This window comes from Falco punctatus (genome assembly GCF_963210335.1).
Source record: "Falco punctatus genome assembly, chromosome: 5".
In the NCBI taxonomy this organism is placed as follows: domain Eukaryota; kingdom Metazoa; phylum Chordata; class Aves; order Falconiformes; family Falconidae; genus Falco; species Falco punctatus.
This window is the reverse complement of record NC_137584.1, coordinates 65,666,785-65,686,790: the sequence shown is the minus strand read 5'-3', so window position 1 is coordinate 65,686,790 and position 20,006 is coordinate 65,666,785. Positions and strand designations below refer to the sequence as shown.

Sequence of the window (20,006 nt, the reverse complement as noted above, 5' to 3'; positions counted from 1 at the left end):
TGAGCCATTCTGCGGTGCAGCAAGCGTAATTGTTCCAACAGGCTTGATACTGGTTTAGGAAATACTGGCACCTGCTCAGATTTTAATGAATCTCCTCATGGCCCTGCATCGTTAAACAACTTCAGTACTTAATGTAAAAGGGTTGCAGCGAGCATGGCTGTCGCAGAGAAGGCATTTCCTACTCATTTTTAGAGCTTGTGGATCTCTTGGGTTATGTATTACGTGGCTCAGTGACGGCAGTATGTAGCTTGGAACCAAGAAAAAGTGCTTTGCTCAATGTCTTGGACACAGGGAATCCAACACATCTGCAACAGGTCATCTTGATCTTGAGCACTGCAGAGCTGAACTTCTTGCTCCCTAGTCCAGGCGGTACGTGCAGAAGCAGAAACAGAAGCTATGTTTACAGAATATCTGAAGTTGGAAGGGACCCAATAAGGACGGTGTCCAGCTCCCTGCTCCCCACAGGACCACCTAAAACCAAAGCATATGACTAAGAGTCATCCAGATGCTCCTTGAACCCTGACAGGGCTTGGTGCCACAACCACTTCCCTGCGGACCCTGTTCCAGTGACTGACTACTCTCAGTGAAGAACCTTTTCCTAATGTCCAGCCTGAACTTCCCCTGACGCAGCTTCATTCCGTTTCTTTGCGTCCTGATGCTGGTCACCGGAGACAGAAGACCAGTGCCTCCCCCTCTGCCCCCCCGGAGGAAGCTGCAGACTGTGGTGAGGTCACCCCTCAGCCTTCTCCAAGCTGCACGAACCAAGTGATCTCAGCCGCTCCTCGTAAGCCATGCCCTCGAGACCTTGCACCATCTTGGTCACCCTCCTCAGGATGTCCTGCTTCCACTGAGGCGCCCCAAACCGCACAGTACTGGAGGTGAGGCCGTGCCCGTGCAGGGTGCAGTGGGACAGCCAGCTCCCTTGACCAGGTAGCTGCATTGTGCTTGATGCACCGTAGGACACGGTTGGCCCTTCTGGCTGCCAGGGCACATGGCTGACTCGTATTCAACTTGCCATCAACTCAAACCCCCAGATCTCCTTCTGCAGGGCTGCTTGCCAGCCTCCCATCCCACAATTTGTATGTATAGCCAGGATCACCCAGCCCCAGGTACAGAATTCAGCACTTGTTCTTGTTAAATTACACCAGAAAACAAAACAGTACCAGGAGGTATTCCCAGCCTTGAGGCAAACTGGCAAAGATGGCCTGGCCATGTCCATTTACTAAACTCTTTCAGCTTCCCAAGCAAGGTGCCTGCATCCAAGCTGTCTTTGGCTTGGGCTAAATCCATGGCTGTGCCTTGGCGTCATCTGGCAGAATCCTAGATGGCCTCAGCCAAAATTTGCCAGGGGTCTCCTTAATTAACCGTAGCCATTCCTGTGCATGCTGCCTGCCCTGCTTAATCTACTAGCACAGGCACAGCCGGGATCATCACCTGGTCAGTAGTCCCGGTCCAGCTGTCTCCTTCTTCCCTAAACGAGGCATTTGATGTGCAGAAGCCCATGTTAAGTCCCCTTAGAATTAAACTCCACTTGAGCAAATGCTAGTGTAACTAAAGAAGTAGATGGATTTCTTTTTAAAAGGAAAATAAAAACAGTGAGGTGGTAGATCAGGAACTCCATACAGCACAAGGCACCGTCAGCGTGACTGAAAGGCAGCAGATTGAAAACCAGCATGCATTTGTTAAAAAATAAAGGGTTTGACATTTAGCCACAAATCAAAATTTCAAATGTGATTAGGAAGACTGATACAAACCCAAACGCACGAGGGCACAGAGCTGGCTTTCACTGAAGAGACTGAAATCCCCTCCATTTTCACTAGCCCTTCACCCCCCTAATCCTTCATCATGGGAGGGGTTTTTCTGCATCTTCCAAAGCAGCCCGAGGCCTGTAGCCTCTGTGGCCAACATGGATGCTCAAAGTCTGATCCACTGCAGCAGCTCCGAGCCCCACGACAGGCTCTGCAGGTCCAGGTGGGAGGCAGGCGCTGGGGCCAGGGCAGGCTCCTCTCCACGGCCCCAGAGCCAGTGTGGTGGGAGGACAGCTGTCACCCCAGCAGTCACCCACCTGCTGGCCTTTTCTGGGAGAAGGGGAGCTGAGCCGAAGGGCCGAAGCAGTTTCTGCTGGGGACAGCGGTCCCCGCTCACCCTGGGGCAGCAGGAGCCCTCAGAGCGGCAGAGCAGGGAAGCAGCTGCTTGGCTTGGGGCAAAGCCTGGCAAAGGTGAGGGGAACGGCTTGATCCACTGGTGAGGCAAAGCAGTGGCTCTGGGAGAACGCTGACTCGCCTGCCTGGAAGGAAGAGCTCCTACACTTATTTTCCCCACTCTGGCTGCTTGCTGAGATCCTGGGGGCATGTCGGGTCCAGCACAGGGCCCTGCTCTGGGAAGGAGGGGATAAGGGAACTGAGGCAGCAGAGCGGGTGAAAAAGGAAAGGAGGGTATGGAAGGAGAGAAAGAAATGCCAGGATTACAAGAGAAGGAACAACATGAGGACAGAGAAAGAGCAGAGACTTGCTAAAAACACAACTCTGGGCTGAGGCACACCAAGGGGAGGAACACTGAACCCTGTGGAAGCCAGAAACTAAAGGCAGTTACAAAGGCCATATATGAAAGACATGGACGTGGTGTCATCTTGTATTTTAATGCAAAGTTTAATGTCAAAATTCTTTTAAAGAGAAGAAAAAGCCCAACCTGCTACGTATTTTTTTGCTGCGCCTATTCCTTAGCTCCTCAGGGAACAGCCAAGGCTACTGCAGACAACCCACACGCCATCCTGCAGAGCACCAGCATGGCCACAGATCAGGGCAGCTGCCTGCGCCAACCACCTCTGCCAGCATCGGTGCAGACCCAAGGTCTGGCCTCCTTGTGTCAGGAAGGTAGTCAGGAGATAGCAGGTGCCCAGAAGCAGTGCTGGAGCTGCAAAATGTTCAACTAAACCCCAAAACAAACAAATGAAAAAGACCAGGCTTCACTTTCAGCTCTTTTAAATAAGTATTTCACTAGATGAAAAACCATTTGCTACAGCCATTGCAAGAGCGACCTAAAACAAGCCATTCTTTGAGCAGAGGAACTAGGGAAGCCCTGACTTCTGTAGCTGAAGCCTCCGGAGGGTGAGGAGGGCGCGTGCTGACAGCAGCTTTTCCAGCAGCTGAGTCCCTCTGTTGCACCATCTCCTGCGTCAGAAGTGCTGAACTCGCTTTCCCCGCAGCCAGACTGCCTTAAAGCGCACTCAGAAGCTGCTCAGCAAAACAGGTTTGAATTTAGTTTGGTGGCCGTTTCTGCCTCTGCCAAATTCAGCTGAAATTTGCCAGTGGGTTCAAGAACGTACTGTTCTTGCCTAAAATTTGTTCCATGGGAAACAAGGCCAAAGTAAAGAAGGTGCAAATCAAAGAGGATTGCCTCACAGAGAAAGTGACCCTTCCTGAGAAAGGCGCTTCCTCACGAGCAGTCTCCTGCCCGAGGGCCAGCGCAGGTCAGTGAGCAGAGCTTCCTGCCGCAGCCCCAGAGGGATGCTCGGACCCGGGGCAGCCTGCGATAGCCGTGCCGTTAGCCTCCGAGACAAACCTTTACAGAAACCTCTGTCCTCTGAGACAGGGTACCCACCGGCAAACATACCGCTAGACAAATTTGCACCACATACCTTCTCCTAGTGCCCGTTCTTTTGACAACATATAAAAATAAAAGCCAGTCCATTTTTTAAGCAGTCAATGTGTGCATATTTAGCAACTTTAGCCAGCGATGCCCAGGTCCTCTTCAATAATGCTACGGGGCCAGATGGCTCCCAGTCACACATCATAAATTCCTTTCTGCTATGTCCATCTTGTATTTACCCAGCTCAGTGTGTAACAGCTACTGGCGTTGAAGGCTTCCTTTTTCAGAAACATCTGTGGTTTTGATAAGTCTTTGTAGGTATGGAAAAGCTTAAAGTCCTTCAGCTCCAGTTCTCGGAGCAGACTGTACCAGTACCGCACCACGGTGCTGTCATTGCCGCTGACCTCAAACCCAGGCCAGTGGATGTGCACCTCAAAGACCAGCTGTCCTATCTGCTCAACGACATCTTCCAGGATCAGGTTTTCCAAAATTTTCCACTCAGCACTTTCCACATCTGCCTTGAGGACATCAATCTGCAACAAAAACACCATCACTATGTGAAAATGAGAGGCTCGCAATTATTGTCAGTAACGTCTGACATCACAAAATCCTGCAACGGAACAAAACACACTAACAGTGATTACTTGCATCACAGTAGAGTGGGGTCCCTGTGTGCCAGATGCTACATGAAGCACAGGAGAAGGCCAAAGTGAAATGAATACTATGGGCAGCTCAGGTCACCAGCTACCCACGGCCCTGCTGCTGTCTGAAGCTTTTGCAGGCACCCCTACGGATGCTAGGTGAGGAGGAGCAAAGCAAAACAGACTTGTGCAAAGAGTCTGCAGGGTTTTAAGGGCAGCTCCTCCAAAGAAAGAGATAGCAGGAAAGAAACCATGAAGCTGTTTGAAGGGAAAAATACACCTAATAGAAAAGCGCTCAGTTTTAGACTGTTATTTGATTTTGTAGTGAGATATTCAGCAATCCAACCCCTCACAGCCCAACACAACAGCTGGTTGACTTTGCTTGGAGGTTAGCTGTGGGAAGGGAGTTGTATGCTTTAGTAAAGAAAGAGCACTTCATCACCGTTTCGCACCTGGTACCAAACGATGACTGCAGTAGTGGTCACCAGCTGCAGAGCGCAAGGGCCTGTGTTTGCCAGAGCTGAACAGGGGAAGGTCCCCCACCCTGAGAGCAGGGTTTGTCTCTGCCAGTTCCCCCTGAGCTGCTGCTTCTGCCCATCTGCTCACGCTCAGGATGAATTTGAAGTGAAAAATGAAGACTTTATTTAGAGTCAAGAATAGTTTAAAAAAACCTAAACCAACCAACAACACCTAAAACCCCAAAAACCCAGGTCCTCTCCGGCAGCCTACCCTAACTGTTGCAGCCGTGTCAGAAAAGTCACCTGTACAGGTACAGGAGAGAAATTTGGGCGGCTGACGTAAAAGCATTGCCCAGGCAACTGTTTTACTAAGCCACAGCGTGCCAGGCTGCCTTGCTGGTGCCAGACCATGCCAAGTCCATGCGGGCTGGGCCCTGGCTTGCAAACCCCTCTGCCCAGGGTGCAGGGCAGGGCTTGCGCTGTGAGCACCTCTCCCATACAGCCAGAGCTCTGCTTCATACGCGCCACAGCCGAAAACCACTGGGCCATGGGAAGGGGTGGCCATATCTACCTTCCCTCCTTCTCTGGATGGCTGACTGAAGGCACCCGGGTCTGAGCGGCTGAGGGGCAGAGCGCTCACAACCATGCCAGTCCTCCTCAGGGGCTGTGCTCCGGACCTATGGGCAGGCACGGGATGGCAACAATCAGAAGGTGTTTAATGCTTGCCGTTTCTGGTCTCCATCTGTAAAATGAGGGTATTAACCACTGAACACCCTCGGCAGGGTGCAAGGGTTGTGCCTGTGAAGGGCTGTGAGACTTCTGTGGGACAAGCTGTAGAAAAGCTGAAAACAAAACACTGCATTTTCAGAGCGGACTTGGAGACTGGGACTTGAACGAGGTCCATGGTCACAGACTGAATAATGACAAACCAAGCCACTGCTCGTCTGCTCATTAAGGCAGCACTGTGCCTCCTCCACACTGAAGGAGGCAGGGGGGGCAGTGGAAAATGGCCGAGGGATCATGGAATCAAAGCCCGTATTGTAGCACATCCGCATGGGGAGCAGAGAGGAAGGTTGCACAGACAGCCTCAGCTCTGGCATTTCCTAACTTGACTCTGCAACAAAGAGCCTGCCAGTCTGTCCATCCCTGGGTCAGTGAAACAATTTAACATAGCGCTCCTCTGGGTTCAAGGGTAGGCTGAATGTAAATGATGCTGCTCGCGACATTTCAGTGGAGAAGTAACTTGCGGTGAAGCTCACTTGTTTTCCTTTATACCTTTAAATAGGTTACTTATTTTTCAGATACCAGCTTGCAGCTCTACCTGTAATGTGATTTTGTAGGTAGTTGATTCCGCATGGGTGCAATTGCCATAGGACTGTGATGCCACACTTCAGAAACCACAGATTTTTTTCTTTGGGAGACTTCCGTAACTTTGAAAGGAGACAAATTATTCAAAAAAAAATTTTTTTTTTTTTTTTTGGCAGGGGTAGGGAGGAGAAATGTTTCTACATGTTTGCTTTTGTTTTCCCATGATCTTGCTTTACGATAACAGTAGGACATCTTTTTCCCATGGTAATGTTCCAGTCATCATCCAGGTTGGTTTGTTTTTCTCTTGTGACATTAACTGCTGCTCTGGCGGCTCAGCAGGCTCTCTGCATGCTCTGCACTGTATTTGCAAAACTGACCCAAAGAGTGGCTGCTAACCAATGTTTCAGTAGGATAAAAACGAGTTACCACAATAACTGCTTAAATACGTACTGAAATGACCATGAAAGAAACACAAGGCTAGTGGGGATGTGCTGTATACACAAACAAGAGGCTCTTTGTTGCCTTTAGTATCCCGCACTGCTGAGAGACCTGGAGGCAGGAAGGTACCTGTCTCTGCCCACCAACTTCTATGACTGCCTTCCAGGCAAGGTGTCCATCTCATCCCAGAATCTCCATTTTATGCCACGGATAGGGTAAAATAAATGGCAGAACAGCTTTGTGTCACTATATCTGAGTGAGTAACAAGCATCCTGCTAACACCGAATGCATACTTTGTGATGATCAGACTGTGCAGGAAATATTTGCCATCAATATAAGCAGCACACTACTGGTAAGAAATGCACTAGTACCCTCTAAGCGCCTTGATTCAAAGTGCCAGTGAAAGGCTTAGTGGACAAAGCTATAAATTCAGAGCTCTAATTCACCTGGGAGCACAGCTGGAGTCTGCTGCTGGGAGTAAATCCTGGAGGGCAAAGATCTACAGTGCCTGAAAGTAAAGGATGGCAGTCGACTGGCCACCAGGTTCATGCATTTACAGACGAAGGCTAGTTCCTCTTATCTTCCACAAACTAACCAGGTTAGCACAGAAAAGTAAAAAATGTGATTTTTAAAATGTTTTCTTAGTTTAGATACCTTGAAAAAGCGCTACAGCATTGTACCAGTTACACTCAAAGAAAAAAGAATGCTTTTTCTCATGCACAACCAAGCACATCAAACAGCTGAAAAAGAATCTGGTTTAGTTAGTGAAGGTTAACACATACTGCATGAAGGCTCATTTCTTCTTTTTAGGGTAATGACTTGTTACAACTGTGCATCATTTCCTAAAGCAGAGATCAGAGCTCTGTTTGCCTTGATCGTTTTTGAAATACCAGGGTTAACAGGGATTTCAGGCTCTGCGCTGCCCCGTGGGCACCATTTAAAGCTCCCGGTGGAGAAGAGTCAATTGAGAGTGAGTAGCTGGAGGAAGCAATTTAGCTGTATTACTTCCAGCACGAACTCAGCATGTGGAAGCAGCAGCCAGGAAAGGCAAAACCAGCAAATGCAGTACAGGTCAGGTAAGGAGGATCCCTCCCTTTCTGTGGGAGCAGCCCTGCGGCATAAGCTGGGAGCAGGGAAAGGAGAGCTGGTTACAGCTTTCAAAAGCAGAGGAGCATTGCACGGAACTACCCCATCCTCCTGAACCACACGGCTGCACTCAGGATTTCAGGCTGTGAGAAACAACCCTCTGCTCCAGCTCCCTGGTACTGGTTTTTTTTTGACATCAGCTGTACAGTAAGACAAACTCTGCTTGTTTACGCATCAATTTTTCCCCTCTTCACCTAAGTACAATTCCCTATTTTCAGCAAACAAAACTCTACAAAAAGCTGTTTAATTCATATTTTGCTAGCACACAACTTTGCAGGTAACAAACAAGGTTGAGTGTGGTTTTTTGCAATGTAGCTTTCCTCTTTTCCCACCTGTGACCTTCCAGCATGATACTTCCCTTTCTTTCCCTTCAAAATGCACCCACAGCCTCTCCTCACCAGCAGGCTACCATTCGGATGTTACGTCCCTTTCATTCCCTTTTATTCCAAGCCGAGGCTGTAATTGATGGCAGACAGGATGCCACGTAGCCTAATAGCAAGTCACGCTCCCAGCAGCTTGTGACTGCCTGTCCCCATGCTCCCTGCAGTCAGCGGGAGGGGGAACCATCCTAGCTCGCTCTGAGCCACCCAGCGGGAAGACCAGGACTGCTGTAGGCACCGTCTGAGATACACAGATACTAAAATCAGGAGGCAAGTCCATCACTGCTGGCCAGTGATGCACAGCTCCAAACAGCAGCAATTCTTCAAATTACTTCCCTTCCTTCCTACTCACATTTACACCTCCCTCTGTGACGGTCCATATGGCCAACTTCAAAACAACTCGGGACAAATGTGTCATTTGAGAGTATTCACTCCCAACCTGACAGATCGGGCACATCTTCAAGTATCTGCTTAAGGCAACAAAGCCACAAAGCTGGTTTGTGCAGTTGGGTGCTTACACAGTCTTCGGTCTTTTTTCACGGTAAAGGGCAACTGTCCAGCTGAAATCACTCATACAATACAGACATCACCAAAACAAAACCGTCAGCGAGTGCAGATGAGCTTTGTTCCTCTACAGGCTTACTGCTGATCCTTGCTCGTACTTGCGAGTGACAGAGAAGTCTTTTTTTCTCCCAGTTTCAGTGATGCGCTTCCACAAAAATGTTACACAGCAGGGGCAGGATATCAAGTCATTTTATGCTTACCACTTCAGGTGGAGAAAATGTTTCAAAGTCATATTAAGAAAATCTATTTAACTTTCTCTGATGGCCAACTGTCAGTATAGTAACAGCTTTCCAGAAGCGGTAGTGGCCCCAGACAAACATACCCATTCAGAAAGCCCACCCAGTGCAGGCAGGAGGCACCAATCTCAGCTGAGTGCTCAGGAACACTACACGCACTTTACTCATGCTTTCCCATGGGGAACTGGTCCCAACAAGGACCCACGCGGGCACCCTAAGTGACTACCTCCAACAGCCACAGCGCCCAGGCGTGGGGGTGACCTAGCACTTTTATTCTGCACTTCTTTCCTTGGTTGCTGATGCTGAGACATTTCCCACATATTCTCTCCGTCTGGAAGCAACTTCTGTCTGAAGACTCATTACAGAAAGAGAAAGACACATACCACCCTCCAGTCCAGCCCAGTTAAATGATGCCACTTACTCTAGTGGATAGGCAGAGAAGAACAGACCTTTGAGCTGGCAGGAGGTTTTTTCCAATGCCACTTTACCAGAAGACCAAAGTATCTCTGGACAAACAACCATCACCTGCCTAAGGTGGTCAGCACGACCTGGAACCCTTTTTCCCTGGCTGCATTGGTTAGGAGGCTGCAGGTGAAACCCTGAAGCCCTCCTGTCATCACAAACATTTTTCTTCACCATAGGATTAGTTCTTGGCATCTTCCCATCTTAAGTCACACTTGGGCAATGGACCAGCCAGAGATGGCAGCTCACTTGTTAATCATCTTCTGGTCATAAAATAATACATGTCCCCAAGCCTGAATTGATTTTCAGACAGGTTTGATGGGTTTAGCTAGCACTATGCTATAATGACCTTAAAGCTACAGGTATTGTGCTTAACATCTTGTCTAGCTTGCCATCCAGCAAGACCAAGGATCCTGTACAGTGAGCCAGAGAACACAGTCTACAAGCCCTCAGCATGGGGCAGGCCAGCACTACACACAGACAATGCTGAGGGAGAGGGCCTTCCCCTCACAAAATTCCTGAGCATCAAAGATCTTGGTTCCCCGTCTCTAAACCAAGACCAGTCTCTAGAGCAGGCAATGGGAACCTTACCACTAGCTAAGGACTCAACATGATGCCTTCTCAGAGGAAACAGGATGAAGAGCCAGCATGAGCCCCCAAACAGTGACCTTCTTGCCTACTCAGGGTGGCAGCAGCTCACAAGTGTGCATCCCTGCTCAGAAACGCTGTGCCCCAGCTCCCATTTGCACTGTGTTATCTTTCTCAGTTTGCATGGCTCTTCTGTCGTACAGAAGAAGATGAAAACGACATCCCCTCACCGGGTCCCTCAACCCAATGGCCAGATTGCCCAAGTGGGAAAAAACCCCACAAGGGAGCTGCAGAAACCCTGATCTTACATTATTTATCAGCCTGATCATCAGCAAGAGCTCTGCTCACCAAAGCCCGTGCTACAAACAGACACTTTAAACAGCGCATTTATTCCACCAGCAGCCAACAGCCCAGGGCTGGAAGTAGAGCTGCTCCGCACACAGCCCTGGCCGAGTGCATGAGTTGCTTTGCAAAGAACGCATTCACCCATCTAATCTCACAGGAGATGTCCCGCTGCCCACTCCCCTCACAAAGGGAGGAAAATCCTTTCATTTCTGATCTTTTGATCTTCTCTGCCAGACGCTGCTGGATGCCTGTGGGAACGGATGTTTACTCAAAAGAATAAATGTTGTACGCTGGACCCTCAAGTCTCTTCATTAAAGGGGAACAAACATTTGCAGTCTGTTTGTGTTGCCCCAGCACCACGCAAGGACAGTGGGACCTAGCTCTGTGCTTACATAAAAGCCACGTTATCCCGGTCTTGCTAAAGGTGAAAGCCAGCAGCAATATAACAAACGCATTATGACAGGATGAGAGGGCAGCTGGGGCAGGGCGTTTGCGTTAGAAGGCAAATAACCAGCAACTGATCCCGAAGCCTGAGGAGGAAGACCTGTGGGTGTGTGCACCCATGCAAGGGACAGAGGGTTCAGGCTACTGTAAAATGGCTTACACAGTAAACAGCATTCTGGCTACAAGACCTGCTGTTGTTTATTAATAAAGTGCCCATGGGGGCCTTTAAAATGCAAGTAATTGAAGAAAGGGCTGAGAGTCCCATCTTAATGTTCACCACACCTTAAAGAACATCTCTTGCAGGATGAGAACACGCAGGCCCACTCTAACTGCACAGTTAAATCTGGTGGAGGACCTGGTTTACATCTGCACCAACCACTGCAATAAACTCCTTTAAAAGCACACCCCTTCACGGGGATCTACCTGTTTCACTTTGTTTCTGGTCCAGGGTGCCAACCTGCCAGACCAGATCTGCTTCACTGTTTGCCCACGCTGCTGTTTGCCTGCAACCATGGCAGGAGGAAAGCCGTGTGTTCCTGAAAATGTGAATAAGGAACACCCTGAACTGGTGGCAAGACTATCAGATTTCACCTTGGGACAGGCAGTGAGGAGGGGAAAGGTGAGCTGCTATGGCTTTGACCTCCAGATCTCAAATTTTTGAGAATGGAGGGATACCTTAAACTGCTGTCAGGTCAAAAATGAGACCAGAAAGGATTCAGACACCAAGGTGAAAGTATTCAAACAAGAGATGGCCAATTCCAATGACAAGAATTTGTAAACAGGGACAGGAAGAGGGATAAGCTACAAATGACATTTTTTTAGAGAGTTCTTAAGTGCTCTGGATAAGGCACTTTTCTGAAGGACTTTTTAATGTCTGAATTCTGAAAAATCTGAAGGACTTTTTAATGTCAATTACTCCCTGGAAATTGTGAGAAAGATGGGTAGCAGCAAAAGCCCAGGATGCTTATGGAAAAGGGTTGCTCTCGATTCTCATAAAACCAGTGTCACGTCCTGGACCAGCACCCTGAGCAGACAGCACCTTAGCTCAATCAAAACCAGATGGATTCACATTCCTGTGCTGAAGCCGGTGTTAATAGCTTAAGCAGGACCTGGGGAGCATGAACACAGGTCTGAGCTTGGCAGGTGCATCTGGTACCACCTTGTGAAGCAGGGGAGGTTCCCCAGGCTCCTGCCGAACTCCGGTTTCAGCAGGAGGAGGGAACCAGGAGTGACTGGCTTCTTACAGCACCAGCATACCAACGATGGCTCCGTGGTGCCTGCGGCAAGTGCCATGCTCTTCTGAATGCAACTGTTTGACACTGAAATAGTGGTACACTGCTGCTGCTGTCGAAGAGAAGGTGGAACAGCATATTAGTGCACCAAACTGTGCTGGGAATTGAACACAGCTTGTGCAGCCCTCTTGTAAAGCTGAGGGAAAGCAGATTTTTAATACCTGATTTTTTCTAAGTGTCTTAACAACCACAACAAAGGCAACAAAAAAAGAAAATAAAAGCCTAAAAAAAAATCCTCCTTCCTTTCTAATTTTTAGCAGACGATAATATGCTTTGAAAGTGCCTTTTTTTTTTTCATAAGATGACCTGCATAAACTCTGTTTCAACAGCAAAATACTTTCATTACAATTCAGACATTGCACTAGCCATTTTCCTAGAAGAAAAGGTTATGGATTGCACCACATTCAGCCAATGGTATAATTAAAAAAGATCTTTGCTACATGCCTGACAATTGCATACTAAATAGCACCTCCAGGTCACTCCCTAGAAACACCACTATTCTTAACAGTATCTTGAGAACTGCTCCTGGTGGACAGAATTTAAATAAGGCAAAAGGAGATGCAAGGGACCAAGAGAAAAGCTTGTAAGGGAATGTGTATGAGGCATTCCTTGCATACGACACAGACAGCGAGAGAGGTGGTGAGCAGTAAATCACTGTCCAAAGATCTTTGCTTCCAGAAACATGAGGATGTCAAGGCTGTTTCTCCTTGCAGCCAAATTCTTCAATCCAATTACAGTTAAAATACTTCATGCAACAGCAGCCTCAGCTGACTAAGCAAATACAAGGCAATTACCACCTTGATTTCATTATCGCTAAAATTAAAAATATATACATCCAGGAAAGAAGCACTGTGTGTCAGGAGCTTGTAAATCACTTAGGGGCAACCATTACGAGATTACAGAAGGCAGCTTTGGAAACATCTGCACCAGTTTGATTGCCCCTTTTCAGCAAATGGAGTAAAATTCATCAGCTCATTGATGCACTCCCAAACAAAAGGTTCATACACAGCAACAGCTAGTGCTCAGACTGCAGCTCTGTGTAACTCCAAGGAAATTGGTCACATTACACAGAGAATGCATCTGGCCCACCATGTACAAACACAACCTCGAAAGGACTGAATGCCTGTGTTACGGGCAGTAAGTCTCACAAGAACTCATAAATCAAATTACAGAGCTAGAGGCAGATGCTCATTGCAGAATAACATGCTCTCCAGCACTCTGAGCTTTTGCTCTAATGGAATGACTTTAAAAAAACAACAACCAACAACACTATACATTTTTTTGCTAGCTTGCCCAATGTTATCATCTCCAGCATTCTCCCTTTCAGCACAACCAGCACAGAAATCAGCATGTGAGACCTTTTTGCAGAACTTTGAAGTCCTGATCTTAGGATTCATCAGACAGATGCTGAGCACACACAGCATCTTGGACAGAAAGATGCTGAGCATCGAGCTGAGTTTGTGGGCAAGTCACTCAAGATGGGATGCACCTCACCCAGCCTTAGACATCTAAACTCAAACCAGTTGTCCAAACTCCCTTTATAGACCACAGAGAACACGAACTTCTGAAGGGCTGTTTCAGATATGCAGGTCACATCATCCAGGCTGTTTTAAACATCTGCCCTTGAATGAGATAAACTCAAGAGAAACCATTAAGATGCAGTTCATGAGGACCTCAACAGCTATCTCAAATTTAGAAATTTAAATTAATGGAGGTGAGTTCCATGCTCCTCCATCCACTGGCAGGTCATTTATTTATATCAGAAGCTCTTACAGCTATGGCATTACATCTGCCTGGTGCAAAGGAGTCCCATACTAATGTGGGACTTTACTGTGCAGAGTTACTCCTACTACAAAGAGGCCAGGGTCAGCTGTTAACACTTTAAAAAAATCAGTAGTCTGGGACAAAACTCCCTCTACCGTGCCATGCAGAATCTGATATAACAAAGGGCCAGTCTGATGCATCCACGTAAAAGCCAATGAGATGACAAGTGGTAGCAGTGCAGACGTTTCAGGGGAAGAAAGGGAATAAGGTGGTCGCAGCCTGAGCCTTAGCAAGAAAACCCACTGGGAATTCTGAATAGTACTGATTGCTGGTGCCCCAGCTGCAGGAGGGGCAGCAAAACACTAGTAAGATGTTATGGGAAATACAGGAAACTTAAAGAGGCCAGTATGATAGCCCTACCAAAGCAAAGGCTGTTCTTCACAACTATATCTGGATGGTACACATGTATCTGGATGGTAAATAACAGCTGCAGAAAAAGGGCCACTTATGATTGCACAAGAAAACTTGGATACGAAAATAATGAGGCTAAAAATCAGATGAAGGTTGGGCTTTTTCCTGCTAGAATTGAAATTCTGGAAAAGCCCCAAATAAGCATAATAAAGCAAAGAAAAAAATTAAGCCCTTTCAAGACATAATCCCAAACATTCACTTAAGGATTTGCATGATGTGGCAATTCAAGAGTTGGTCTCGTTTGGTCTTTCTGACGCTAAGCCAGACTCAGCAAAGCACAGATCTGAACTTGTGCCTCTCACTCCAGCAAGGTGAAGGGGCTGTACCCCAGGTGCAGCAGCAACAGTGACAAGGACTCACCTCCCCTGAAGCAGTTCCCAGGTTCCTGAGCCCCTGCCTTCTCATCCCAAGCTCAGGCTTCCACACCAGCACATAAAGCAGTCTGCAGGCACTTACGAGCTGGTACCGAGGACCTTCTGTGAGTTAAGATGGCAGCTGAGCTGAGTTTATGAACACTGGTGGCATCCCCACATCGAACTTGGGCATGGCAGCCCCCTAGGGAAGTTATCACACCAACTAACTCCTAGGCTCCCCGTGCAATACCTAAGCCTACCCTTGTAAGGGATAATCAAGGCTAAATGATTTTGTTTAGGCAGGGTCAAGAATTCAAAAGACTATTCCGGCCCCTGCAGTCCTGAGGTGTGCATAGTAAAGAGTAACTGCATGGATTTGGTTGCTCCAAAATTTGAGCAAGGACTCTTCCCAATCTGGGGAGTTATTTTTTTTGTTTTGTTAATCAAATCTCCATGCACAACTGTTGTTATACAGTTTTCCCAGGGCTTTTATTTTACATTTATTTGTGTATTGCCAACAGAGCCAATTTTAAACCAAAATGGTAAATTGATTTTCTTTAATCTTTGCCCTTTCACACCAGTCTTCACAAAACTGAAAGCGCAGCATGAAACAGAACCTACGTCATCCGCTTTAGGAGGGCAGCAAGTGATAAATTACTTGGCTAGGAGAAGACGAGGTTATTATCAAAATGGCTTCAGGGTGTAGTGTTTTGAAGTTGTGTCAAGTATTAAATAACAGGTGAAAGGGAGGAGGTTTCTCCTTTTGAAACCCTAAATCTCGGCCTGTTCAATAAAATGAAGCAGACACCTGTTAGCCAGGTTGTCACAGGAAAGAATCTTCATGAAGGGCTGGTGTAAATTAAAACCTTCAAATCAAAATCAGGACTCAAAGACTGCTTTGCATTTCTTTTCATAATAAACAATGACACAGTTTGGTCTCTTACACAATTTGTTCAAGATTACTTGAATGGCAGAAGCTGAACACAACTCCGCTGTCCCCTGAAAATTACACCTATGAGCACTTCCTGATTAATGAAGGTTTTACTTTGTGTTCTCAAATTCTCCTTTCCACCTTAGTTTGTTTTCCAAGAAACCATCTCATCCCCTGCTGAGCTATACTGCTAAGGAATGCATAGTCACCCCACTCACTGATGGCATCGCATGAGATTTGTCCTACAGAGCTTCAGAAAGAAGAAAACTACTACTGAAGTACGAGTTTGCATGTGTGAACACGCATGGCTTACTCATGCATGCCCACTGAGGACAGAATGAACTCTTGCTTCTGCTGCTCAGAGCCTTTCTGTCAAAGGTTTTTAATTTTGCTTTATAGCGTAACCTTTGGAATACAGAATACACATAGTAGCTTGGTTTGAGTTTCTGGTTAAGGGTTAGGACTTTTTGTAGAAGGGATAATGTTGGAGTGGGAAGAGCTTACTTGCATTTCAACATGGTCTTCCCCCGAAAGTTTTATTGCATACTAAAATATGGGCTACATGGAACATCGCAACCTTCTGAGAAAGACATTGATACCACACACAATGCAAATCTATGCTGGGACTAGGCAAATGATGTATTCAGCTGAATTGGCCTCCTTGTAATTGAAATTCAGACTGATGATCCCCTTGCAAGACTATGGCACTGGCTGTGATTAGTCTAGAAGAGCACTGGGATCTATGTTTGACACCGTCTCCCACAGTAATCCTGTATCCAAGTCAGAATGTTATAGCCTGGATGAACAGACAACTACATAATTAAGAAACTAGTCGGATGGCTGGGCTCAGAGGGCAGTGGTTAATGGGTTGTACTCTACCTGGAGGTCAGTTACAAGTAAAGTGTACAGGGTCATTACTAGGATTCATCCTGTTCAGCATCTTTATCAGTTATCTAGAGGAGGCATTAGATGACACTCTTGCTGTGTTTTGTGGATGACACCAAATTGGTGGGACCAGTCAATACACACAGTCAAGGGCAGAACTGCCATTCCAAAGGGACCCAGACAGGCTGGAGAGATGGGCCAACAGGAACCTGATGAAATTAAACAAGGACAAATGCCAAGTCCTGCACCATGGGAGGAAGGACCCCCTGCAACGATACAAACTGGGGACTGCCTGCCTGGCTGGGGAGCAGCTCTGCAGAAAAGTCCTGGGGGTCATAGTGCAAAGAAGGCCAACAGCATTCCAGGACTGCGTTAGCAGGACCACGGCCCATAGACCAAGGGATGTGATTATCTCCCTGCACTTGTGAGAGTGCATCTAGATACTACATCCAGTTTTGGTCCCCACAACACAAGACAGGCAATGATAAACTGAGGTGAGTTCAGCTGGGAGCCACCAAGACGGCTGGGGACTGGAACACTTGGCCTCACAAGGAGAGGCTGGGGGAAGAGGGCTTGTTCAACCTAGGCAGGAGACAGCTTTGTGGGGGACTAACATCAGACCGTAGAGTCTACAAAGGGGTCATCAAGTCAGCAGAGAAAAGCTCTTCAACAGTGCTTAGAACAAGAGACAAGAGGCATAAATTGAAACCGGGGGCTTTCAGACTGCATATAAGGAGAAACTTTTTCACGATGAGGACAATCAACCAGGACAACAGCTTGCTCAGTGAAGTTGTGTGGTCTCCATTTTGGACAAAACTCAGTGGTTTTCAAGACCAAAGTGGATCAAGCCTTGAACGACCTGGTTTGACTTCATAGCTGGCCTTGCTTTGTTTGAGCAGGGGATTGAACTACAGGTCTCTCAAGATCCCTTGTGACTTGAACTATCCAGCAACTCTGTACAAAGGAAGTTCCCCACCCCGCTGTCACTAATCCACGGGAAATACCAGCACTGTAGCATCCTCACCCCAGTAGGTAGGTAGAGAATATAAAAGCGAAAGCTTTCATAAAGGTGAACTCCACTACAATAAGAAAGAAAATGTTGTGCATTCAGTGGCTTTCTCCCATTTCCCCCCTGTTCATCAGCAGTGTACTACACAGTGCATATTCAGCAAAAAACTGGGGGCCGGGGGGGGACAGAGATGAGCAAGATCGATTTTTACATCTTTATCTTTTCCTATGGCTGATAAAATACTGCTCTTTTCAGAAGACAGACCAGTAAATTTTCAGTTTAGATTTCTGTACCAGGAAATAGGACTCTCATGACTTCGGGGATTATTCCAGGGCTTAAAAGATTTCACACTCTAACAGTTCCCCAAAATACTCTGACTACATGTTTCCTCTGTCAGTCTCATCCTAATATAGTACTAGATAAATCCTCTACCTCCAGGCTATTTACTCTCCCCAGAGAACTGAGGACTGTTACACCCCATAGCCAATTAGAAAGATCGAGTTATTTTAATCTTTCCTCAAATCCACTCTAACACCAAAAACCTGTTTGTATTTCTTGCCATAATATCAGGATAGGTTTCCCCTTCTGTGGATGAGGTCCCAGTACTGACTGCAGAACACTAGGTGTGCTCTCATCTGAGCCAGTGTGTAAATGAGCCTTCGAATCCCTTGCACACAAAACCCCCAAACTGCATGTTTTCTTGTAAAGGCTACAACAGCAAGAACTCCAGGAGGCCTTGTCTGTCCTCTCTTCATCATCCCAATCCAAAGCCTCTGACGTCAGTGGAAATAGTCTCAGTAACTTGGATGGTCTTGGATCAAGTCCCAAATATTAAAGAATAAAAGCAAGGAGAAAATGAGGCACTAACTTCAAATGCAGCTGCCTGAAATTCCTGCCTTGAAGTGGGAATGGAACAACTTTGAGGGTAGGCGGAAGGATTTTTAAAATTAAAAAGAACGGGATGAAGAGTGTGTTTTAACTTTCTAATTTAAAAAAGTGCTTTGGAAAATATTCTGTGAAACTGTTTTGAATTAACTTACTTATTGAGTCAAGGGAACATTCTACTCACATTCACCAGAAGAATGAAAACCTGAATGTCACAGCATTTACTTTGATGTGCTCTTCATAAATCGGAGCTTATCAGTGTCTTTACGCAACACACAACTTCTCAGGCTGCCTTCTAAATTAAAGAAAAATTAAACAGAACGATGTGAGGAGAGTCAGCCCATTCAGGTATTTCACAAATAGGAAGTAACAGGAGATCACAGAGTATGTAACACCTTTATCCTCACCAGAAGAAAGTCAGCTCCTGACTTCACTAATGCCGTAGTTTCGCACAGGGGAGCTACCTGAATGTGAATAGAGCAAGAGGCTGTATACACTGTTCATAAAGTGCCAACACACCAACTGAACCAATCCTATGCCATGGGCAGGCAGCTTGGGGAAAGCCTAATTGCATGTATCACATGTGCATTATGTTCCTGGGTAGCCCTCCAGCCGGCTGCTTTCATGTCAGGTAACTTTCACCCAGAAAGTTACACACATACTCAGAATTCATAGCTACATCCTTCTCATTCACAGGTCTTACAATCACTCTGTATAACCATGATAACCTGAGAACTGACTGTTCTCAGCAGGTCTGGTATATCACAAAACTCATACGGTTTTTCTGGATCGGGTCATTAATCATTTGCTCTATGACTAATTCTTCTAAAATCAAAACAATCAATGTAAGGCACACATCAAAGGAAAGCCATCTCTCTCTCTCTCCCCCCAGATGTTTCACTAATGCACAGCCCAATATAGTTACAGTATGACTAAGTAGTAGAAAAAAGCCTTTTTCTGCACTTATCTTCAAAATGGTCCAATCAGTAGAGCTGAACCAGAAGAAAATACTGAAGAAAAGCAAGAAGTGAACTGAAAAGACATCTTGCATTTTATAACACGAAACCAAACAAACACTACACTGCTTCCTTTCTAAATCATACAGAAGAGTTCCTCCTTAACTCACACTGCCTATTTCTTAAAAAACAAAGACAAGCACAACTAGCTGCAGGCAATGAAGTATATTCGCATTTGAATTCATGCTTGTATACCCTCTGAAGGAAAAACTCAAAAACAACCTAAGGAACTTCCTCAAATGTATTCTGGCAACAGTTATTTGAGGCTTGAAGATTTCTGATGTCTTTACAGTTTCTTAAAAACAAACTGGGAAATGTTAAAAAACTCCACAGACTGCTGCCAATTTTAAAACAGGATGTTTTTGTTGTGGATGACTGTAATTAGGAGCAGTGACCTTGAAATTGTAAACAACCCGTCCATTAGCTCTTTTCTTCTAATTATTCCTGCAAATATTTTTTTTTCTCTTTATAAACTTGGCTGTATGAATAGTTCAGCACTCATACTCAGACAAAGACCAGAACTTCCACAGGACTGAAAATACTAGTACCCAATGTCACCAGCTAGTTGAAGAGAAAAGGAAGGGAGGAGGAGGAAAGTATTTAGTGTACGGCTAGTGACTGAAAATCAAGGTGGCTGTTATCAGCACACAGAAAAAGCACGACAGAAAACGCATGCCTACAAGAAATGCATTACGACTATTGCTGAAGAAAGATCCATTGTCAGGAGATAGCCTTGGAAAGTGCCCAAACTTCTAAGACAGCAAGGAGAAAGCTCTGCAGCTTTCCCAACACCTAAACCTGC

The 20,006-nt window shown here is 46.4% G+C and overlaps 1 protein-coding gene across 4 annotated transcripts in view; it reads right to left on the bottom strand.

Annotated features, from left to right (window-relative positions):
* Positions 1-2,627: 2,627 nt before the first annotated feature.
* The window catches only part of METTL24 (methyltransferase like 24), a 50,481-nt gene continuing 33,102 nt past the window's right edge, over positions 2,628-20,006 (bottom strand). For all 4 annotated transcript variants that reach the window (XM_080388212.1, XM_080388211.1, XM_080388214.1 and 1 more), the window contains one exon: positions 2,628-4,121. In XM_080388212.1, coding sequence (XP_080244338.1) covers positions 3,807-4,121 — 315 coding nt within the window. In that variant the 3' untranslated portion in view covers positions 2,628-3,806. The remainder of the gene's footprint in view (positions 4,122-20,006) is intronic.